The sequence below is a fragment of the Coccomyxa subellipsoidea genome (assembly GCF_000258705.1).
Source record: "Coccomyxa subellipsoidea C-169, whole genome shotgun sequence".
NCBI classification, from domain to species: Eukaryota; Viridiplantae; Chlorophyta; class Trebouxiophyceae; family Coccomyxaceae; genus Coccomyxa; species Coccomyxa subellipsoidea.
Window position 1 is genome coordinate 1,525,612 of NW_005178040.1, and position 19,087 is coordinate 1,544,698.

The window sequence follows — 19,087 nt, forward strand, 5'->3', positions numbered from 1 at the left end:
TGTTTAGTTACAGATACCGCTTCATCCACTAGCGGAGCTACCCACATGAGTACTCCCAGCCGGCCTGCTCCCTGAGCATGGCATTGTCACTTGTAATGGAGTTGCCCAGCTGCAGGCGATTGATGCTTGGACTGACATCATGCTCTATAAGCTGCCAAAGGGTTCAAAGGAGGGACATCTTCTCTCCTTTCTCTCGAAATCCACCCTTCTGAGGCCAGGCCCGTAGGAAGCTGCGAGAAGCTGGACGATCCTCAGACGAAGGTCTCCTTTCTTGTGAGAACGTATCTCAATTCTACTAAATTGTTGTCCAGCAGTCAGCTTGATGCATTTCGCATCTTCATGTTAGTTGCTCAAGCTACCTGGAGGCGTCGATCTGTGGTTTCACGATTCCAGAGCCAACTTTCTTACGTTCTACTCTTTGGAACAGAGGCCCATGAAAGCAGCACGAAAGAACTGCTGGTGAAACCTGTGGAGCCTGGTCCGGAGGATTGCTGCCAGGTGAGAGACAGAAGTGGAAGCGCTGATGTTGGGAAGCCCTGAAAAATGTTGACACCCAGGCGCACCGATATAGCATTTGGGCATGCTCCATCAAGTGTGATTGGCAGTAAGATGCTCTCAAGAGGGACCTGTGAATATTAAATTCGTCGATCTTTGGAGTTTGTTGTGTGACCCCCTATACCCTTGTTCTGAAAAGAGCGAGGAGGTGCAGCACAGACTCACAGCACTCCCATTGCTAACAAGTGATCTCATGTGCAGAACGGCTGCCAGAATTGCGTGTGGGAGGTGTACAGGCGGGACCTAGCTGTGTACAACCAGCAGCTGGCTGTGCAGGAGGGCAGACCGCCACCGCCAGTTGTGCTCGATCCATTTGCAGAGCTTGAGCGGAAGATCCAAATGGAAAAGGAGGCTCGGGAACAGACGCGGGATAGAGGTGCTGGTTGATGACCACTGTAGGGCAGCTGCAGAGAGTCATGTGCATACTCTGCCGCAGTGGTGCCCTCACTTCAATTTCTTCTCGGGACCTGTAGCTGCAGCACTGTCTGTCAGCATGCAGGGCATGCAGGGTGCTTTGCTAAGGTCCTGAGCCACATGGTAAATTCAAAGGACAGACCATCATATATATTTTGCATTGAAAGCTTCAACAACAGCCGCTCGAGCTGGAGCTCCAGACAAGTTTCTGTCTGAGTGTTGCTACAGCTGTACTGGCTACCAAGCTACAATTGCAGCTTTGCTTGTCAGCTTAAGTCTGATCTGACTGTCGCGCTTAAAGACCTATAATGTTCATTAGGTGTAGGGCAAGTTACGCTGTACATTACAACAAATTGAAAACAGATGTACATGTGCTGATGCAAGCCTTGATGTCCAAGGTGCACGTGCATGCAACAATACTGGATGACTCCGGTGGTACGTTGTGTGTGCCCATGACATTCAACAGTGCATCAGGCTGACATTCAGATCTCAGAGTGAACACTGCTTGGAGCATAGGATTAGGAGAGTTATGAGCGTATAAAGGTATTTACCATGGGTGCTGGCCATTTGCAACAATTGTTGCTGCTCACCTCACCGGTACCCAGGACTTCTTGAAGGTGTTACCCGCAAGCTTAGTAATTTTAAGGATCCGAATCTGACTTGATTGTAACGCCTCACTGCATAAATTTTTGCCTCGTGATGGTTTCATATGAGCATTGAGCACAGTTATGGTCATGACAGCATTGATGCCACGATGCGCATGCAGCGCAGGATGAGGACAACTAGGGGTTTCAAGAAGCAGATGTGAGTAGGAGAAAGGCACGAACTGAGCAGGGCTAAGGTCATTATATTTAATGACTTCCCTGCCTTCCAGACATGCAGGGGACTCTAAACTATCTTGTTAGTTTAGAGTCCCCTGAGACATGTTGCAGTGCAATGCCTGCATGCTGCAATCCAGTCAGCAAGAGGTGCACGTGCAGTTCACAGCTTGATGGAATTTTGGACTTGCAGAGCGAGCATGCAAAGCGATTCCATGTTTATTGCGATGTAAGTACGTCCTTTCGACCGTAATGCCAGCAATCCATCAATGATCAAATCTATCCGATTCACGTACGTGGTGTAAAGGATGGAAGAGCACTCTTGGACTCAACTTGAACCTCAGCAGGGCGATTCTAACGAGATCTTGATGGCGAAATTGTCTGCTCTGAAGCTCCTCTTGAAGGTGATGGTTCTGTTTTTCTCTTTGAATGTCCACGAATCATGTTCAAATACATCTTGATCTATTCATATAGGAGTCAATTGCCCAGTTGTGGCTCATAATGCGGACAAAGGGTCTCTTTCACGACCTCACAAATGCTTATTTGAATGCAGACGACATCAACAGCTATTCTGAGGAATGGATGGTCGGATGGAAGCACCTCTGGGAGCCAGCATGCTGGAGGTGAAGGTGGTGTGCAAGCTCAATCTGGGGACTGCAAAAGCAATGCAGAAGTCAACACCACCGCCCTTGCACAGAGCGCTTCATCAGACGCGCAGCGAGGCAGGCTGCGCAGCTCTGCCAAGCGGCGGGCGCTGGGCTTCACACCTCTGCGCCGCAAGCTTCAAGCCAACCTGATGACGCCGTCTCCTGCTACCAGACCCCGAAATGAGCACCTCAACGAGTTCACACATCCGAATGATGAGGAAGAGGGTGCGGATGGGCCAGGCAGTCTGGCTGGCTGGCACAGTCCTGGTCAGTTTGAAACACCAGCCATGGCGAGGCTGCCAGCGCCGGGACAGTGCATGGAGCAGGCGGCCGCGCTCAACACCGCCGAGCCGTCCTCAGATGTCCCCACGCACCAGCCAGCCGGCACCTCTGGCACGCGCTGCCTGGCAGTGCGCTCACCGCAGCCCATGCAGGCCCGCCGCCAGTGGGGCGTCCTGTCCCTGCAGCAGCAAGCTGCGCGCCCCCCAGAGCCGCAGGAAAACAACGAGCAACAGCCGCCGCAGCCGCTACCCACGAACAGGGCTCCACTGGCGGAGCACAGCCAGAACGACAGCGACTTCCTGGATGTGTCAAGGTCGCGCGGCTTCCAGGGAGCCGGCCCCAAGAGGAGGAGCCACCGCGCTGCACCCTTGAGGAACGGCAGGCCTGGCAACGCTGTGGCCCCCAGCAGTGTGCGGCCTGTGGAGGTAGCGGAGCCCCTGGACATCTCGCCTGAACCCATTCGTGAAGGAGATGAGAGCAATGAGCCCGCCAGGGAGCAGCCACAGTGGCGGCGCAAGCAGGGGCTCTCCATGGAGCCTGCAGGGCGCGCGGACAGGGAAGCCAACCTGGTCTCGACCGGGCTCCAGCTCGCGCTCAACTTGGCAGCAAGCCCATCAGATGCCCAAGGCTCAGGAGCAGCAGGCACTGAGGCAGCGCAGCCCAGGGAGGACGAAGGGGAGGAAGAGACGGGGAGCAGGCAGCATGAGGCACAAGATGCAGACAGCATGAATGTGTCCACCGGTCATCCGCTTGCTGGCATGTCCTTTGTGCCGGAGACATGCCTCCCGGTGCTGTCCCTGCCGCCCTCTGACACAGTGCCAGACACGCCGGACGCCAGGTCTGTGCCAGGCTCCAGATCAGCAGCCAGGAGTATGTGCAGCAGCGTGCCAGCCGCAGGCCACTTGTCTAGCATGAGCGCCCAGGCACAGCAGAGCATCCACACAGGGGAGGGTGGGGGAAGCGAGCATGCAAGGGATGCATACACGAGCGGGGGGCAGGGCGCTGCTGCCGCAAACAAGCAGAGAGGCACTCAATGGGAAGCATCATTCATGAGATTTGCCAGACCGGTGCTCGCTGCTGTGCCGTGCACATCCACTAGGTGACATATCCATTGCATCTCCAATCCTGGTACCGGTAACACATGCCTTTGGGACTGCCCTGATGGCAACTTACTTCTTTTAACATCTGAGCTTGGGCATGCAGGTGTATGGCGGTGTGCTTGGGCGATGAGGAGTCACCCTGTTGCAGCCTGGAGGTCTGGCGCTTGGCCAGCACCTCAGAGCCTGCTTCGTTGTTGGGCAGCACGGATGCGCGCCTTTGGACTGAGCGGCCTGAAGGCCTACAGCTGCAGCAGGGGCTGTGCTTGCTCCCCACAAGGCGCGCATGCATGACCCAGCTAGTGTGCTTCAAGAAGGGATCGTTTGTCTGAGCAGCCAGGGACACAAGTGACTCAAACCATTGAAGACCTTGCTGGTGCAGGGATGGTGTGATGCTGCTGGCATCTGGATTGTTTCAGATGCAACCTGGGCCGTCCTGCATCAGTGTGCTGTGGCTTGGGGTGGGCAAGGAGCTGCACACACAGTCTGTCCAGCGACTTTCCTCACCACAGCAAACCACCTGCCTGTTGGTGTCAGGCGAGGATCACATGTTTGCAGCAGGTGAGCACCCGCCTGTTGCATGCAATTTCCTTCAAGGCTCTATTGAAGGCTGATTATTGAGAGCCTGAAAGTTAGTATGAGGCTGACGTGCCAGTAGCACGTGAGGATGCCGATGTTGAATGTGTGGCCGACAGGGGAGGGCGGCAGCGTGCAGCAGTGGCGCGTGTCAGACGCGGCTGACAGCTTCAAGGAGCTCCCTGCACTGCCGGCCGCCAAGTATGGCAACATCGAGTTCCCAAACATTGCACAGCTGGCGCCGGCTGGCCCAGACTGCATCCTGGCCTGCTCCTCGACAGGCTCAGTTGCCCTCTGGAACCATGCCAGGTCATCTTCCCATCATGCTCTATCCCCACAACCCATTTGTTCACGTTCTCGCATAGGCGCCCTCTCCGAGATCGTCATTCATCAGGTGGCAGTCCTAGACGAGCAGGTGCAAGTCTCCTAATTATTTAGAATGAATGGAAGGGACTGGAAGACAACTTGATCCAGGCATTATAACCATTATTGCACGCTCTTCCTGCCAAAAGGCAAGGTACGTCCTGCAGGCAAGCTGCAGTCAAAGGCTGCCACAATCCTACCCCTTTCTGGACTCGCCAGATCCAAGCAAGGCCAGATCCAGGCATTTGATGGTGATCATGTGGATCTGTGCCGCCAGGGGGGAACTGCTGATTGCGCGGCAGCACAGCGCATACAGCGTGCGCGACCTGCACCTGCTGCCGCCGTCGGTGGCGGCGAGCGCGGCCGGCCGGGGTCTGCGAGCGGGGCTGGCGGCTGTGCGCGACAGCCGTCTCCCGCCTGAGCAGCGCGGCCCCTGGCGCCTCGCGAGTGTGGTCATGCATTACAACCAGCTCGCAGTGGGCTCCAGCCTCCTCGATCAGCAGGCAGGGCCCCCTTTCCCCAACACCTCCTCTGTGCTGCACACAATCTGTCATGTGCCTCTAATTTGCGCTGGCTCTCCAGTAGCCTTCCAGGACCCTGCAGTTAACTTTGGGGGTGTTCATGCAGGAGGTCACTCATGTTGCCATGAGCGGGATGCTTGCGGCTGTGGCGCTGCCCGGGGGCGCGATCCACGTCATCGATGCTGTCCAGGTTTGGCCACATTGCCCAGCTTCCCCACAGAAGCCAGCATGCTTGCAATCTGTGATTGAAGATGTACTTGAGATGCTCATGGTGTTTGGATGTCTCTGCAGGGGACGACACTTGCAGTTGCGCCCCCATGCGCAGACTGCATCCAGCTGACTGCGATCAGCTTCCTTGACGGTGGCGCTCTCACTGCCTTGGCAGGCAATGCAGTCTGGTACTATGAGCTGCAGCCTGGCCTCAGGGAATGCTGCCCACTGGCTGTAAAGACAGTCTGACAGTGCCAGCTAGCTGAAGGCAAACTTTACACAAATTTGGCCTGGGCTCGAGCTCATTATGTAACTTTATAATGATAGCAAAAAAGTTAAGTAAATCTGGCAATTTGGCATGTAAGGTGCAGAGTATATTGTAATTCGATACTGCTTTGTATCTCCTAAGTTTTGAAGCAATCTCTATTGCATGCATGGGAGACCTCCTAGCTAGGGTGATGCGGACTCAGCAACGGAAGGCGAGGCGAGCCAGACACATGTTCAATTTCATGGCCCCGATCACCATACGTGAGAGCTACCGACTCGTAAAGTATCTTCAAACATTTGTTGATTCCTTTCACCTGAAGTGCAATGCAGGGCCTCTTTGTCGCTCAGGCTTCTCTTCCCACTTGTTGCCAAGCGAGTACAAGTGGTGCTGGGACTGCACCTTGGAGAGCACCGATCGCTACCAGCAGGCACATTTTTCGTGGGTCATACAACATATCAGCTACACACTTGCGCTCTGCGAGCAGGAGACATGCACGAAAAAGCGTGCAGATCAGCAGATGCCTTTTGGATGTAACGGAGGATACCTTTGAAAAGGAGGTCTTGCAGGTCCGATCGAGACTTTTGGAAGTTATGTTAGTCTTTGCGTTTCCTTTTTTCGAAAGTTCTCATTCCTGAGAGTTCCTGGTGTGTCCTGCAGGCTGACGTCCCTGTCTTGGTTGACTTCTGGGCGACGTGGTGTGGCCCCTGCAAATTGATTGCGCCACTATTGACCACATTGGAAAAGGTATGTGTTGTGTCGGCAGCACACGTTCACCAACTCGTGATTGTGGCCTACCTCTGGGAGGATAGGGCAAAACTCCAAAGCCTGAGGCACACAGCTTGCAAAGATATTATTACTTATTTACCTGAGGATGGCTTCTGCACTCTTGCAGGAATACGGATCTGCTATGAAGATTGTCAAAATTGAAGCAGATCCCTGTCCAAACCTTATGGAGCAGTATAAGGCACGACCCCTGCCTACCTTTGTGCAATATGCATGCATCTGTCCTGCACATTGTAGTCCAATCTTGAAAAGGCACACTTTTGATTTGGAGCCACTCTTAGGTGCGCAGAGGGCCTGACTAGAGCTATTTGGGATAATATGGTGCCTGGTCCTCCTGCCTGCAGGTGTATGGTTTGCCTACCTTGATCCTCTTCAGGGATGGGAAAGTAATCGAGGGCAGCCTGCAGGAGGGTGCCATTGACAGGAAGAAATTGATTGCCTACCTGGAGAAGCATGGTCTAGCTCCTGCAGCAACGTGAGAGGCAGAGCGCTGCAGCACAGCATGTACCTTGACATGATGGGACATGACTGCCGCACCAAATTTTTTGATCAACTTCTCCCAGGCTGTCCTGTGTGTCAGAGACAGATGTACTTGAGTGATAGTTTGTACTTGCTGTTCTGCAACAAGATGTGCTGGCCGGGCGCATTTTGAATCTCACGGGCATACCGTATCTGTCAATTCTTGAGACCTGCGAACACCGGGCTGATGCACCTTAAGGCTTCGTTTCAGCTCCATGGTTGCATGTGAGTTGCTGAAATGCTTGGTGACCACAGAATATCGTACGTGTTGCAAAGCAGCAGCAGCAGCAGCAGCAGCAGCAGCAGACAGCAGACAGCAGCAGCAGCAGTGAAAGCATCTGTAGCTGCAAACATATTGATCAAAACAGACCGCAGAGATTGATATATCTCGATGTGCCACCAGTGAATGCTGGACAGGACGGCAAATTTTTAAAAATGATCAAAGCCATTGCAACCTTTGCAAATTGATCGCACTGCCTTGTATGTCTTGCATCTCACCTTGGTTTAAATCCGATCCTGCAGAACCAACAAGGCATTACATAGGCAGTCAATCCCAAGTGTAATGTCACAAGCTCTTTTTAGCTTTGCAATCGCTCTTGGCGGTGTTGTGATACCATGCAATTAAGCCCCATTCTTCCTTCATGTTGGCACTTTCATTCAAGCTGGTGTCATGACAATATAATAGCTAAAACAAACCGAAGTCATTCTCCTGCACTGAGGTCAGCACCACCCAGGCGCCCATTTGCTCAATCAGGACAAGCCAAGCATACATAAGCATTCTGACACCAACAAATTTTGCATTTCCCCGCCCATGTCAGCATGCATTCTCTTGAGTGCTGCATTCCACCAGTCCCCAGGAGGCTCATCATGCACACTCAACCCACCCTGCCTGAGTCCTCCTCTGCATCAGTATCATACATAGCTACTCACGTGCCCTTCCACAATCTACATCCTAGACGGGCCCATAAAGCCGTGACATTTGTCTCATCCCTGCAAATAGCTGTCGGTTCCGTGACCTGCGCTGCTCGGCGCCTCCCCTCTGCTGGCCCGGTGAACCCCACCCCTAGCTCTCCTCGCCTGGCAGACCCAGGCCTTGCACATTCGCAGCGCAGCTGCTGGCACAGTCCACCTCTTTACAACAGGGTCCCAGGAGCATGCGGGCTGCAGGGCCGTCAGTCTCTGCGCCTCGGTTGTGGCGGTGCGGTGCGCGCGCATCAGAGGTTGGCGGTGTCGTCGGAGAAGATGTCGGCGACGCCGAGGGTGGGGGGCACGTCGTGATCGTACCAGCAGGTGCCGGCGTCCAGGTCGGGCGTCTGCATCTTCATGAACACGCTGGGGCTCTGCGGGTGCATCGCCAGGCCCAGGCCCCCCGCCAGCGCTCCGTAGCCCCCCATCGCCGGCAGCCCCATCGCGCCATCCAACCCTGCTCCCCCCACCGGCCCCGCGCCCATCGCCGCGCCTGCGCCACCGCGTCCCGTCTCAGTAAAAGAAACAGCCGCATCATCCAGGTGCGAGGCTGTAGGAGTATGCTTCTCTTGACTTGTGTGAGCTTCGAGCAACCTCAGTGGAATTTGCTAGGTCTTCTCCATGACTGCAGTAGGGATTTAACACTGAAGTGGTGGACAACGATGATGCAATATTCTATAAATTCTCACCCCGAGCATGCAGCACCTGCCAGGCCTGTCTTGCAATGTATAGTAGAGACACTGCCAGGGCTATGGCGAGGGGCACAGCTGCAGGGAAGCACCTGTGGGGTGGGCAGCGCCCTCGGCTTTGAAGAGGACGCCGGGCGAGAGGGGCGCGGGCGTCTCGGGCAGGGCGCCCATGGCCAGGTGCTGCGCGTTTGCGGCCGCCATGTCCGGCAGTGCGTTGGCCTGGTTCTTGGTGGACACCAGCCACACCTCTATGGGGTCCGTGTCGCTCGTCAGGATGGCCCTGCGCATGCCATGCAGTACGATTGAGAATGTTTCTTTAGGAAAGGACAATTGAAAACTGAGGTGTGTGCCAAGGACTTTCTCAGGGGTCCCTGCCTTGCATGTCTTGTAACAGGTTGCCCCGCCTAAGAGGTCATCCAAGGCTTTCGAGTCCAGGGGAAAAAACCCTTATCCAATGAACCACCCTTGAGCCGCGTCAGCCCTAAGGACAGCGCATGCCAAGAGATGCAAGGCTGCACTCAAAAGGCAGGCATCGTCTCAGCATGCAGCTGATGTCAACAGCACATCCGCGGAGTACACCTGTAGTTACGCGGCTGCCCCATCTCCACGTCAGACTCTGGGTCGGGCACAACCAGGCTGGTGCCCTGGGGGGCTGTCACGGCGAAGACGGTGTCAGAGTTGATGGTGGCCAGGCTCACGATGTCCTCGTTGGTCACGTACAGCCGCTCTTTGTTGGCTGGGTCCTCCGTCATCGAGTGAATGCTGCTCCGCACATGCGCTATGTGCTGCTCCAGCACGTCCGAGTCACTCTGCGCGCAACAACAAAGATGTCTCAGAATGCCTAATCATTGCAGTGCATGCAAAGATCATCAAGTGGGATATCAAGACCCTGCGTGAGGACGCTAAAAATCTGCTGTAGGTTGATGGGATTGACAGAGGGTGAAATGAGCTTGAAGCACCTGGAGAAGGGCGATCTCGTCAGTCATGAGTTGGATCTCTCGAGAGAACTCCTCGTCTGCACTTGTCGCCATGGGCCTCCATTGGATGTTGTTCTTAGACTTCTTCTCAATGAGCCCGATGCCTTCCAGGACATTAGTGATGTCGTAGATCCGTCGTTTTTGCACCTGCATGCTCAACAGGTGGGTTAGAACAGAATGAGAAGATGGAGCGACCTGCAATCTAAGTAAAGGCACAGTAAAAAATGAGCAGGAACCAGCTTAATGAGAGGGTACGCACACTCAGGGACTCTGCTGCTTTGTTGAGGTCCAGCACACCATCCGGAGCCGCCTCCACAAGAGCCACGAATTTCTTTGTGAGCAACCCCAGTGAGCTGTCATAGCGGCAGTTGCCTGTGCCTGCGCAGAGCAGATGTGGCACATGATAATTTGAGTCCAACCCACCGCAAGGGGATATCTTCTGAAGAGTATTGCCTGGACTGCACAGCTCATGGGACAACACACCGGGAGATGGCAGCACACCCACCTTGACCGGGTGTCGTGGCGGGTGATTTGGCTGTCCCTGATCGCGAGGCCGACCTGCGGACCACGCGGCCGGAGTTGCGTCCAGCAGCTGCCTCTCCACCGCCGTGGTCCCCCATCACATCCCTGACGATGTCCCCAACGATGGAGTGCCCCCCTGTCCCCGGCCTGCCGCTGCTGCTCGGTGGCCCCTCCGTGCTGGCCGCTTATGAGCTTGCCAATCCCTGCATCGCACAAAGGCTGCTTTGGTGCAGCTGGAAGGCTGTGTCAGAATTCTCCCAATGCATGGCACCCGTGAATAGCTGCTTAAACGCAGGATTTCAACATGCTGAACAACTAAGCCTATTGTTGGGGTGAGTCGGAAAATGATGGAGAGGTCTGGTGAGGATTGAACCTGCTGCTGAGATCCGACCTCTTGCCAAGCGTGGAATAAAGGACACGATCTGCACAGCACGCCCATGAATTGGTCTTTAAAAAATCGTTTGTATCGTCATGATTCATTTTCATATAATTCTGTACGAAGCTGATCCAATACCATAGTAAAAACAACAGATCAGGTCGAGGTGAGGAAAATAAGGCAGGTTTAAAATTGCAAAATGTGCTGTGTGCACGCACCTGTAGAGAAGGTTTAATCGATGATAGCTTTCATCATGGGGCAATAATCATGGGTGCGCTTCTCACGTTCTTTGCGCTTGCCTGGCAGGCACATTATTCACTTAGGGACTTCAGACTGTGGAATATACAGGGTTGATCATCAATGCATCCTTGGCGATTGCCAAACATGCGATCGCCTCCTTATAGCGGACCTTGTGGGCTCCTCCATGATGTGCTGATCGTGCTTGCAGGGGTAAAGTGTGTAGCCACCACGGGGTCTCTGGATCGATCGCCGTGCCTACCTCTGCACACCTCGGGTTTCAACTGTCACACACATGTCTATAGATCTGGCAAAGGCCTCGCTAGCATGCACCGTCATCCCCGGCTACGATCGTGCTGCGAACCGGGTCCGGATTCCCGCCACACCCAAATTCCAGATGTTCTGAAGACCCCCAATCGGTGGGGTTGTGGATAGGGTGGCCTTGGCTGGGAGCTCCAAGATCGATCATTTCAAATGTGCAAGGCCTGCGAACTTGCAAAATTGTTCGAAGCCTTCCTTATGTTGTCGCCTTAAGACCTGCGCCCCATGATGCATGCGCTGAGAGGCTCGGCAGGCGCTCGACCTAGTGTATGGGCCTCAGGTGTGAGTGACGGCTGCAGCGCACGATTTGGCCTGCCTTCTACGCAGTTCACTCAGCAAAAGAAGCCTTGTGCGCAGCACCAACGGTGAGGGTGCTCGCCCAGCGAGCCGCAGACTATGAAGCATACACCGCTAGAAACCCTACAACACCATTCTCTAGTACAATTTTGGAAGAGAGGGCAAGGAGTGTTCCACGAAGAGGTGTTATGTCTTGAAGGAGGCAGCTGAAATCGTTTTATCGTCGAGTTGAAGATTGATGGGCAGGTTAGGGGTGTGTGCATAGGAGACTTGGCCATCAGTTGTTCTGGTGATCGGATCTGAGTAGTATCATTATCGGCTCAAACTCCGTGTTATACATGTCTCGCTTCAGTTTTGCTTCTGTGCTGCCGCTATGTTGCATTCAAGTTGAAAGCATGCAAGGATTTTGCATGGTGTGGAGGTACCCTAGCCAGTGAGGTAATAGGATACTATACAAATATCCTCTGGCAGATTAAATTGGCATTGTGAACCAAAAAAGGAGACTTTTCGTGTTGGGCGATTGCAGGAATCTCTTCAAGGGGGTCACAGTCGCTGTTTCCCAACGGGGTGCAGCAACTCGAGCTCTCTCTCCGGCCATGGTGGTGCGTTCCTACAGAAAACTGAAATATATAGTATTGAACTGATTTCACTTTACTTCCAATATGTCAACTGCCAGTAAGTTGTTGAATCAATCACTGCGATCACTGTTGCTCGTGTGCTGTGGGCTTACTATTTGTTGGATGATGTGTGATGGAAAGGAGTTGGAGACAGCGTCGTTGCAAATCTCCCAGACTCCAGAGTGGAAAGCTTTGGAAGATCATGTCACCGAAATCGAGAAAACGTAAGTCGATCACGCATGCTTGCTTCCAGAGGCGACGATGTACACAAAAGGCCTGACTTCGAGCCAGCGTTTCCTTTTCGAACATTCCAGTCAGGGATCGCTTACAAAAAGATATGCGCAGGCATTTGAGGGACCTTCTCAGGGACGGCCACAGAAGTGATACCCTTTTCCACGAGTTCAACAAGATTATTGCAGACTTCTCAAGGCAGAGGGTCACGAGCAAGACTCTCGAGGTGGCGCAGATCCATCATTATCAGTATATCCTATTCGTACATTCTGTCTCATTTGCACAGCATGCTAATTTAATGCTACTGGCAACCCCATTGAAAACTTCTTGTGTGCTGCTGCAGCTTTTGACGAATCTGGCTGAGAGGGCCAAGCTGCGGGAGAAGATTAATGCAATGTTTGCTGGCGAGCACATCAACACTACAGAGGACCGCGCTGTGCTCCACGTGGCCTTGAGGTCTCCGCGCACAAAGGTGCGGCCGGCGCGGCTCTTGAGCTACACTATCTGGCTGTTTTAATGCAGGTCCTTTCAGCAGAACCTGCAGTGACCAAGGGATGTCTGCCCTGCAGAAAATTGTTGCGGACGGCGTTGACGTGGTGCCAGACGTCTGGCAAGTGTTGGACAAGATCAAGGACTTTTCAGACAAGGTGCGCTCGGGGGAGTGGTTGGGCGCCACTGGCAAGCCCCTGACGGATGTGGTGGCCATCGGCATTGGCGGCTCCTTCCTTGGGCCGCTCTTTGTCCACACAGCCCTCCGCACAGACCAGACCGCGTCAGAGCAGGTGCACTTCTCACACACATGGGACTGCTTTTGCATTTGGTGGCCCTTGTAGCCAACTGCAGGCCTTCCTTTTGCCTTCTTTCTGCAAAATTCATCTTCCTGAGGGCACTTTTGGCATGCAGGGCCGGGGGCGAAATCTGCGTTTTCTTGCCAACGTGGATCCAGTGGATGTGGCTCGCGCACTGAATGGCCTGAAGCAGGAGACCACCCTCGTGGTGGTGGTGTCCAAAACCTTCACCACAGCTGAAACCATGCTCAATGCCCGTACTGTACGGTGAGCCTCCTTGGCAACTGCACTGCCATAATATCAAATCCTGGTTCAACTGCATGCACTCAGGACATCTTGTGCTGCAGCCCCCACAAGATCCTTCCATAGGTTCTCTTTGATAACGCGAGCAAGACCATTACTAGACGCTGCTGGATGGATCGAAGTGGGCGCTGTATTGTGCAGGACATGGCTTACCACTGAGCTTGGCCCTGCGGCCGTGGCCAAGCACATGGTGGCGGTCTCGACCAACCTGAAGCTGGTCAAGGAGTTTGGCATTGACCCCAACAACGCCTTTGCCTTCTGGGACTGGGTCGGCGGCCGCTACTCCGTCTGCTCCGCCGTCGGCATGCTGCCTCTCAGCCTTCAGTACGGCTTCGACATCACCGAGAAGTTCCTGGAGGGTGAGTAGCTTCTACCTGCCTACTCTGTCAATGGCACATCTGTGACTCTGTCATCATGGCTGCAAAGCATGCAAGGACCATCTGTGTTCAGGGCAGCAGAAGAACAGTTACAAAATTTTGCTCTTCTTTCTGGCGCTCATTTTAATTTGTTCACTGGCCCACCTCAGGCGCGCACGACGTGGATGATCACTTCCGGACGGCGCCGTTTGAGGACAACATTCCGGTGCTGCTGGGCTTGATGGGAGTGTGGAACACCACCTTCCTGGGCTACCCCTCCCTCGCCATCCTTCCCTACACCCAGGCCCTCTCCAAGCTCGCTCCCCACATCCAGCAGGTCCGCACTTCCCTCAAAATGCTTAGGTCAGGTTTGCATGCATGAACACTTTTGCCCACCATATGACACTATCAGCAGCAGTGACAAGGATAAAGGGGTTCTGAGCGGTCATCTATGGTGACTGCTGTGCTGCAGGTGTCCATGGAGAGCAATGGAAAGGGCGTGGCCCTGGACGGGTCGAAGCTGTCCTTTGAGGCCGGCGAGATCGACTTTGGCGAGCCGGGCACCAACGGCCAGCACAGCTTCTACCAGCTCATTCACCAGGGCAGGGTGGTCCCCTGCGAGTTCATCGGCATTGTGAAGAGCCAGCAGAGTGTCTACCTCAAGGTGCGCTGCAACACAATTCACCTGTCCCCGCCCAAATAAAACCGCTTCTGCACACACAGAGCATTTTTTAACAGTCCTAAATTTTGCAGGGCGTCTCAGTTCTCCTCTAGAATGTGGTCATGGAAGACTAGTATCCTGCTGGTCTATACAAGCATTTAAGTCACATATATAAATTGGCGCAGGGCGAGGTGGTGTCCAACCACGACGAGCTGATGTGCAATTTCTTTGCGCAAGCGGACGCGCTGGCCACGGGCAAGACGCCGATCGAGCTGCGCGCGGAGAACGTGCCAGACTCGCTCATCCCCCACAAGACCTTCACAGGCAACCGCCCCTCCATCTCCATCCTACTCCCCGAGCTGAACGCCTTCACCGTGGGACAGATCCTGGCGCTCTACGAGAACAGGATCGCAGTTCAGGTGCGCTAAATTCATCTCCCTTCTCACTGCCAGGTTCTGACAAGGTGCCTGGCAACTAAGAGTGATGGTCCAGCTACAGGCCACATGACGTCAGATGTACGGGTGTTGAGCAGGGCTTCATTTGGGGGATCAATTCTTTCGACCAGTGGGGAGTGGAGCTGGGTAAGGTGCTGGCCAGCAAAGTGCGCGCGGAGATGCACACCTGCCGCACCAAGGACCGCAACGTGTCCCCCACCGACGGCTTCAACCACTCCACCACCAAACTCCTCAACAGGTCTTTGCTGCTACCATGATCTGCTCCAAGCATTTGCCTTTTTCTATGAAATGTGATATACTCCTTGGTGCATGCAATCGGTGGGGTGTGCACGAGATACTGTCAGCTGATACTGGGGCTGTTGTGCGCAGGTACCTGGAGGGCAAGGCTCGCCTGTTGTACCCCGAGCCCGAGGATGTGTTCCCATGCGACCTGATTGATTCAGACACGTGCCGCCCTCCTTCCTCATATGTGTAATTGTGAGGAACTTACAGCAGAGGAAAGACGGCTGAGAAGACTATTTGCTGGTGAATGTTATCGTATTGTGATGGGCACAGACAGAAATCCAGATAGCTGATCTCTAACAGAGTACTGCGGACATCAAAGCAGAAAGTTGTATGCGCATCTCCTTACCCTAGGGTAGGCTAGGCTACTTTTGGCAATACGCTGCTTGAGTGGAAATGGGCACCCTTCCTGAGAGACCTGTAAATCTTGCAAGCCTGTGTCATACCCGGAATGGGCCGTCAATAATAGGGTGCTGGTCAAAGCTATGCTCCAAAATACACCTTCAAGTTGCTCTTGCATTTCCCGGAGGCCCCTCTATTAGTAGCACTACTTGATCATCATATATGCATGATGCGTGTGCCAGAGATCAGTGATGCCATATCATAAGATATGGCGTGTCTAAGCTCAGCCGGAGTGTGACCGTACGGTGGTTCTGGCCTGGCCACCTTTGTTCCTCTCATTTTCAAGATGCACCACGCCCGGTACAAGTTGAATGCTGTCGAGACAGATCTCAGTCAGTCAGTCGGTTACATCTATTCCAGCCACCTCAGGCTGATCAGATGTCTGACTCTGATCGTCAGAGTCAGCGCCCAGCATCACATCCAAACATTCTGACACAAATGTGGTAACCCCAATCAAGTCAGCCTGCCAGAAGAACTGCAACATAGTAGGACACTGAAATAGTGAAGAATACTTGTCCCTAATAGGTTGCAGGTGTGGGCACTCAAACACTAAATGTTTCTCATCCCCTAGACTGCCGGGTCCACACAATGTACAGGCACGGTCAGCTCGGGGAATCCTGGCCCAAGAGCCAGTGTCCCTGGGCAAGCCATGACAACCCATCCTGAAACGCAGCATCTGTGTGACACACCGAGCAGGCAATGGCAAGGACAAATAAGATTTCCTAGCAGAGCCAACAGGGCGAGCAAACCACGCATGATAAGTGCAAAGGCGAGAATTATGAGACAGGCAGGTCCTAGGGCAGAAATCAAGGTCTGCCCAAACAGAGGCAGCACGAGCATCAAGCAACTGGGTAAATCGTGGCACATCAACATGGGTCATATCTGATCATCAAAAGACACATATATTGCGATGTGTACTGCTTTTCGTGTTGCTTTGGTGTACTTTATGTTGCCTGAACAGGAAATGTTGTACCTTGAGATCCTGTTGTTCACTTTAAGCTCCCATAATCCGCGGTCCTCCTTGACTGTCCCTTTTGAGACTCTGCGCCAAACCGTGAAACCCATCTACCGGTGACTCCGAAGACGCAAGGGTAAGATTTGAGCAGGGAAGAAGAAGCCGTGAGGAATAGAGGGAAGAGGAAGTGGTATCTGTGTCCACCGGTGCACATCCTCAGCAGAGCTGACCGGGTCCTCTCCAGCTTTCAACGTGAGTGTGCGGCAGTATGTGGCCAGCTGATCTTTTTCTTGCACCAAACAGTTGCCTGTAGTTGTGCAAGGGCGACGCCTTTCAACGTGCTTTTTTAGACGACCTCACGATGTCCCGCGAAATTCACCAGGAACACATTGTGAATTGCTTTGTCTGTTCTCTTCTTCCTTTGTTTCACTTGTTTCAACTTTGCCCTTCTCGCGCAGCAAGTGCCGATCAACATGTGCACGACTGTGCCTCGGGGAACTAAAGCAGTACATGTATGCGCAGCGTGATGGGCGTCCTGTCCCACGTCGACGGCGTGGCAAAGAATTTAGTCAACAATTGGGCGTCTTCGGCCCTTCACGATGGCGGCGTCTCAAGCGCAGCCCGTGAATGCTTTGAGGGGGCGACAGCAATAAGGTGTAGTGCCCAGCCTGCCTGGAGATGGCTCAGCTGAATGCTTGCCTCTGTGCACATTGAGGCAACGACGAATACTCGCTGATCTGCAATTCTTGTGATGTGTCTTGATGTTGCCAGGCGCCTTGTTCTCAGCCCAGGCTTGCCACACTGGCCACCAGTTTTTCGTGGCCACCGTCATAGCCGTTCTTTTGTTACTGATCAATCGGTGTGACTCTATCTACAGTCTTTCCGTGGTTGCCGGGCGCGAGCTCCTCATTGCCGTGGACGACTTCCAGCAGCAATGGCAAAAGTCTTTCCAACACCTCGACCGATCCCTGGCTGGGAAAGCAGCGTCCACGTCTTCTCTCTACACTGAAGAACGCATGGACAGGTGAGCGCCTCACTTGCTGAATCTCTTCGTCCTGTGCAGCCAGCATCGGCATGTGGCTTTGTTTCTCTTATGGGAAGCCCTAATCGGGACTTGCCCTTACCAGGCCATCGGCACTGGAGGATGTGGAGGCAGCCTATCAGAAGGGCGACTGCAAAACGCTGACAGCCATGCCCATTGTTGGGGACAACAACGATGTTTTGGGAGTGGTCTGCGTGGGGCTGCCTTCACATGTACCCCTCACATCACAGTGCGTGCTCCTGCGCTACCCCTGTTTCGCACCCTGCACCTTTGAAAGTAACCCTCATGTCACTGGCTTGTGTGGTCTACCTTTGTTCCCAAGCACTTGTAGCTTATGAAATTTCAGGGGGCACCATTTGTGTCTTCAAGCAATTCAAATGTACATAGCATGTGGTGGGTTGTTGAGGAGCTCGCAGTGTTCTTCAGGCATGTGCATACATTGGAGACGCTGGCAAAGGCCCTGGCGCCCCACCTGCAGCAGTACAGCACGGGCACAAGCGCCACGTGGGACACCAGTGTGTTTGGCGCCAGCGCCGACATGGACTGCCTGCCAGGCTGCTCCTCCGACAACGGCGGCGAAGAGGAGTGGATGGACTTTGACTTCAGCGCCTATGCAGGTGCCCACGCCCAGCCTCCACACCGTCGTCACTTCCCAAATCTCAAGGCTTTTCCCTTTCACTTGGCCAGCCAAGAGTTCAGTCCACCCAAGATCCCCAGCTGTTGTAGGGCACAGAATTGTGTTAGCAGTTCATTTATTCTGAGATGAAGCCATGCTATGCGCAGATGTGATGGAGGACAACCTGAACTGCGATGTGGTGGCACTGGACCACTCTTCCCGGTGGAACGGCCTGGAGCAAGCCACCGACGGCCGCAATTCCACATCCCTGGTATGTTGATTCCCTCAGGAGCTCAAGGCAGAGAGCGTTTTGTACATCTCCAGATGCCTACACAGATCCCTTTTTGGTCTTGAGCCTGATGGATTGCTTTCTCTGTGCCTGCAGGAGAGCACTTGCAGTGAGTGCTTCGAGACTGCGGGGGTCATGCGTGCCAACCTGGCAGCTGGTGCCCTGCATTGCTGATGCTCTGTCCCTCTGATGCACAAGACAGACTTTCTTAAGCCGCAGCCAGCAGGGAGATCATTTCATACAAGTGGGGAGTCATTTGCGTCGAGTGACTTTGCTGCTGGAGTTCTCTTTGGTGGTCATCGGGCCGGCCTACATGCACTGTGCAGACTGCCTCTAATGCTCCATTATTCCAAGGGCGCTTGCTGGGCGGGTCTTGAGTGGTGGCGCTCTAGAGAAGCTCCCTTTTCTGACAAAGCCCCTGGCACCTGGTGCCTTGGCGCTCCAGCCTGGCTGACGCCAATCAGTGAGCAGGATGGTCTGGGGAACTTGAATTCCCAGGCACGTCCTGCACTTGGCACTCAGAGTGTGTGCACCTTAGCAACAGCTTTGCAATCCACCCAAGACACTTAAGTATCTCTTGTTCCTTCTCTTTTGAATCTCAGAGAGTAATCGTGGGCACGCTTTTTCTGAGGGTTTCGGACCCCCTTTGCAT

At 53.9% G+C, this 19,087-nt stretch overlaps 7 protein-coding genes across 7 annotated transcripts; 5 read left to right on the plus strand and 2 right to left on the minus strand.

Moving 5' to 3' along the window:
- The first annotated feature begins 302 nt into the window (after positions 1 to 302).
- Positions 303 to 1,623, plus strand: COCSUDRAFT_52618 (hypothetical protein). Its single transcript, XM_005650405.1, has 2 exons — positions 303 to 498; positions 757 to 1,623. The coding sequence occupies exons 1-2, from the start codon at positions 340 to 342 to the stop codon at positions 940 to 942; spliced, it is 345 nt and encodes a 114-aa protein (XP_005650462.1). The 5' UTR covers positions 303 to 339; the 3' UTR covers positions 943 to 1,623.
- A 1,098-nt stretch (positions 1,624 to 2,721) lies between these two features.
- On the plus strand, positions 2,722 to 5,732 carry COCSUDRAFT_40146 (hypothetical protein; the record flags this gene model as incomplete). Its single annotated transcript, XM_005650406.1, has 7 exons — positions 2,722 to 3,554; positions 3,920 to 3,971; positions 4,233 to 4,374; positions 4,509 to 4,698; positions 5,030 to 5,306; positions 5,380 to 5,463; positions 5,565 to 5,732. The coding sequence occupies 7 exons, from the start codon at positions 2,722 to 2,724 to the stop codon at positions 5,730 to 5,732; spliced, it is 1,746 nt and encodes a 581-aa protein (XP_005650463.1).
- Positions 5,733 to 6,275: 543 nt separating this feature from the next.
- On the plus strand, positions 6,276 to 6,745 carry COCSUDRAFT_9567 (thioredoxin-like protein; the record flags this gene model as incomplete). The annotated part of the gene is made up of 3 exons (XM_005650407.1): positions 6,276 to 6,317; positions 6,409 to 6,495; positions 6,644 to 6,745. Coding segments are annotated over 3 exons (231 nt in total), but the record flags the coding sequence as incomplete, so codon positions are not given.
- Positions 6,746 to 8,267: 1,522 nt separating this feature from the next.
- COCSUDRAFT_64899 (hypothetical protein) lies at positions 8,268 to 10,305 on the minus strand (the record flags this gene model as incomplete). Its single annotated transcript, XM_005650408.1, has 6 exons — positions 8,268 to 8,512; positions 8,801 to 8,988; positions 9,288 to 9,517; positions 9,668 to 9,832; positions 9,945 to 10,063; positions 10,191 to 10,305. 6 exons carry the CDS (start codon positions 10,303 to 10,305, stop codon positions 8,268 to 8,270), a joined length of 1,062 nt encoding a protein of 353 aa, XP_005650465.1.
- A 1,876-nt stretch (positions 10,306 to 12,181) lies between these two features.
- Positions 12,182 to 15,324, plus strand: COCSUDRAFT_13058 (cytosolic phosphoglucose isomerase; the record flags this gene model as incomplete). The annotated part of the gene is made up of 11 exons (XM_005650409.1): positions 12,182 to 12,279; positions 12,401 to 12,512; positions 12,630 to 12,758; positions 12,856 to 13,068; positions 13,190 to 13,341; positions 13,519 to 13,736; positions 13,904 to 14,070; positions 14,206 to 14,397; positions 14,580 to 14,813; positions 14,924 to 15,087; positions 15,219 to 15,324. The coding sequence occupies 11 exons, from the start codon at positions 12,182 to 12,184 to the stop codon at positions 15,322 to 15,324; spliced, it is 1,785 nt and encodes a 594-aa protein (XP_005650466.1).
- Positions 15,325 to 15,865: 541 nt separating this feature from the next.
- COCSUDRAFT_32424 (hypothetical protein) lies at positions 15,866 to 16,392 on the minus strand. Its single transcript, XM_005650410.1, has one exon. It carries the CDS (start codon positions 16,287 to 16,289, stop codon positions 16,101 to 16,103), a length of 189 nt encoding a protein of 62 aa, XP_005650467.1. The 5' UTR covers positions 16,290 to 16,392; the 3' UTR covers positions 15,866 to 16,100.
- Positions 16,393 to 16,553: 161 nt separating this feature from the next.
- On the plus strand, positions 16,554 to 18,107 carry COCSUDRAFT_64901 (hypothetical protein; the record flags this gene model as incomplete). Its single annotated transcript, XM_005650411.1, has 5 exons — positions 16,554 to 16,740; positions 17,011 to 17,142; positions 17,366 to 17,512; positions 17,616 to 17,759; positions 17,957 to 18,107. Coding segments are annotated over exons 2-5 (570 nt in total), but the record flags the coding sequence as incomplete, so codon positions are not given.
- Between the last annotated feature and the right edge of the window lie 980 nt (positions 18,108 to 19,087).

Bases quoted from the DNA above. Each gene is read 5' to 3' on its own strand.
- COCSUDRAFT_52618 (XM_005650405.1), top strand. From the start codon at position 340: ATGTTAGTTGCTCAAGCTACCTGGAGGCGTCGATCTGTGGTTTCACGA. The intron at 499-756 runs GTGAGAGACAGA...TCTCATGTGCAG, and splicing joins GTCCGGAGGATTGCTGCCAG to AACGGCTGCCAGAATTGCGT.
- COCSUDRAFT_32424 (XM_005650410.1), bottom strand. From the start codon at position 16,289: ATGCGTGGTTTGCTCGCCCTGTTGGCTCTGCTAGGAAATCTTATTTGT.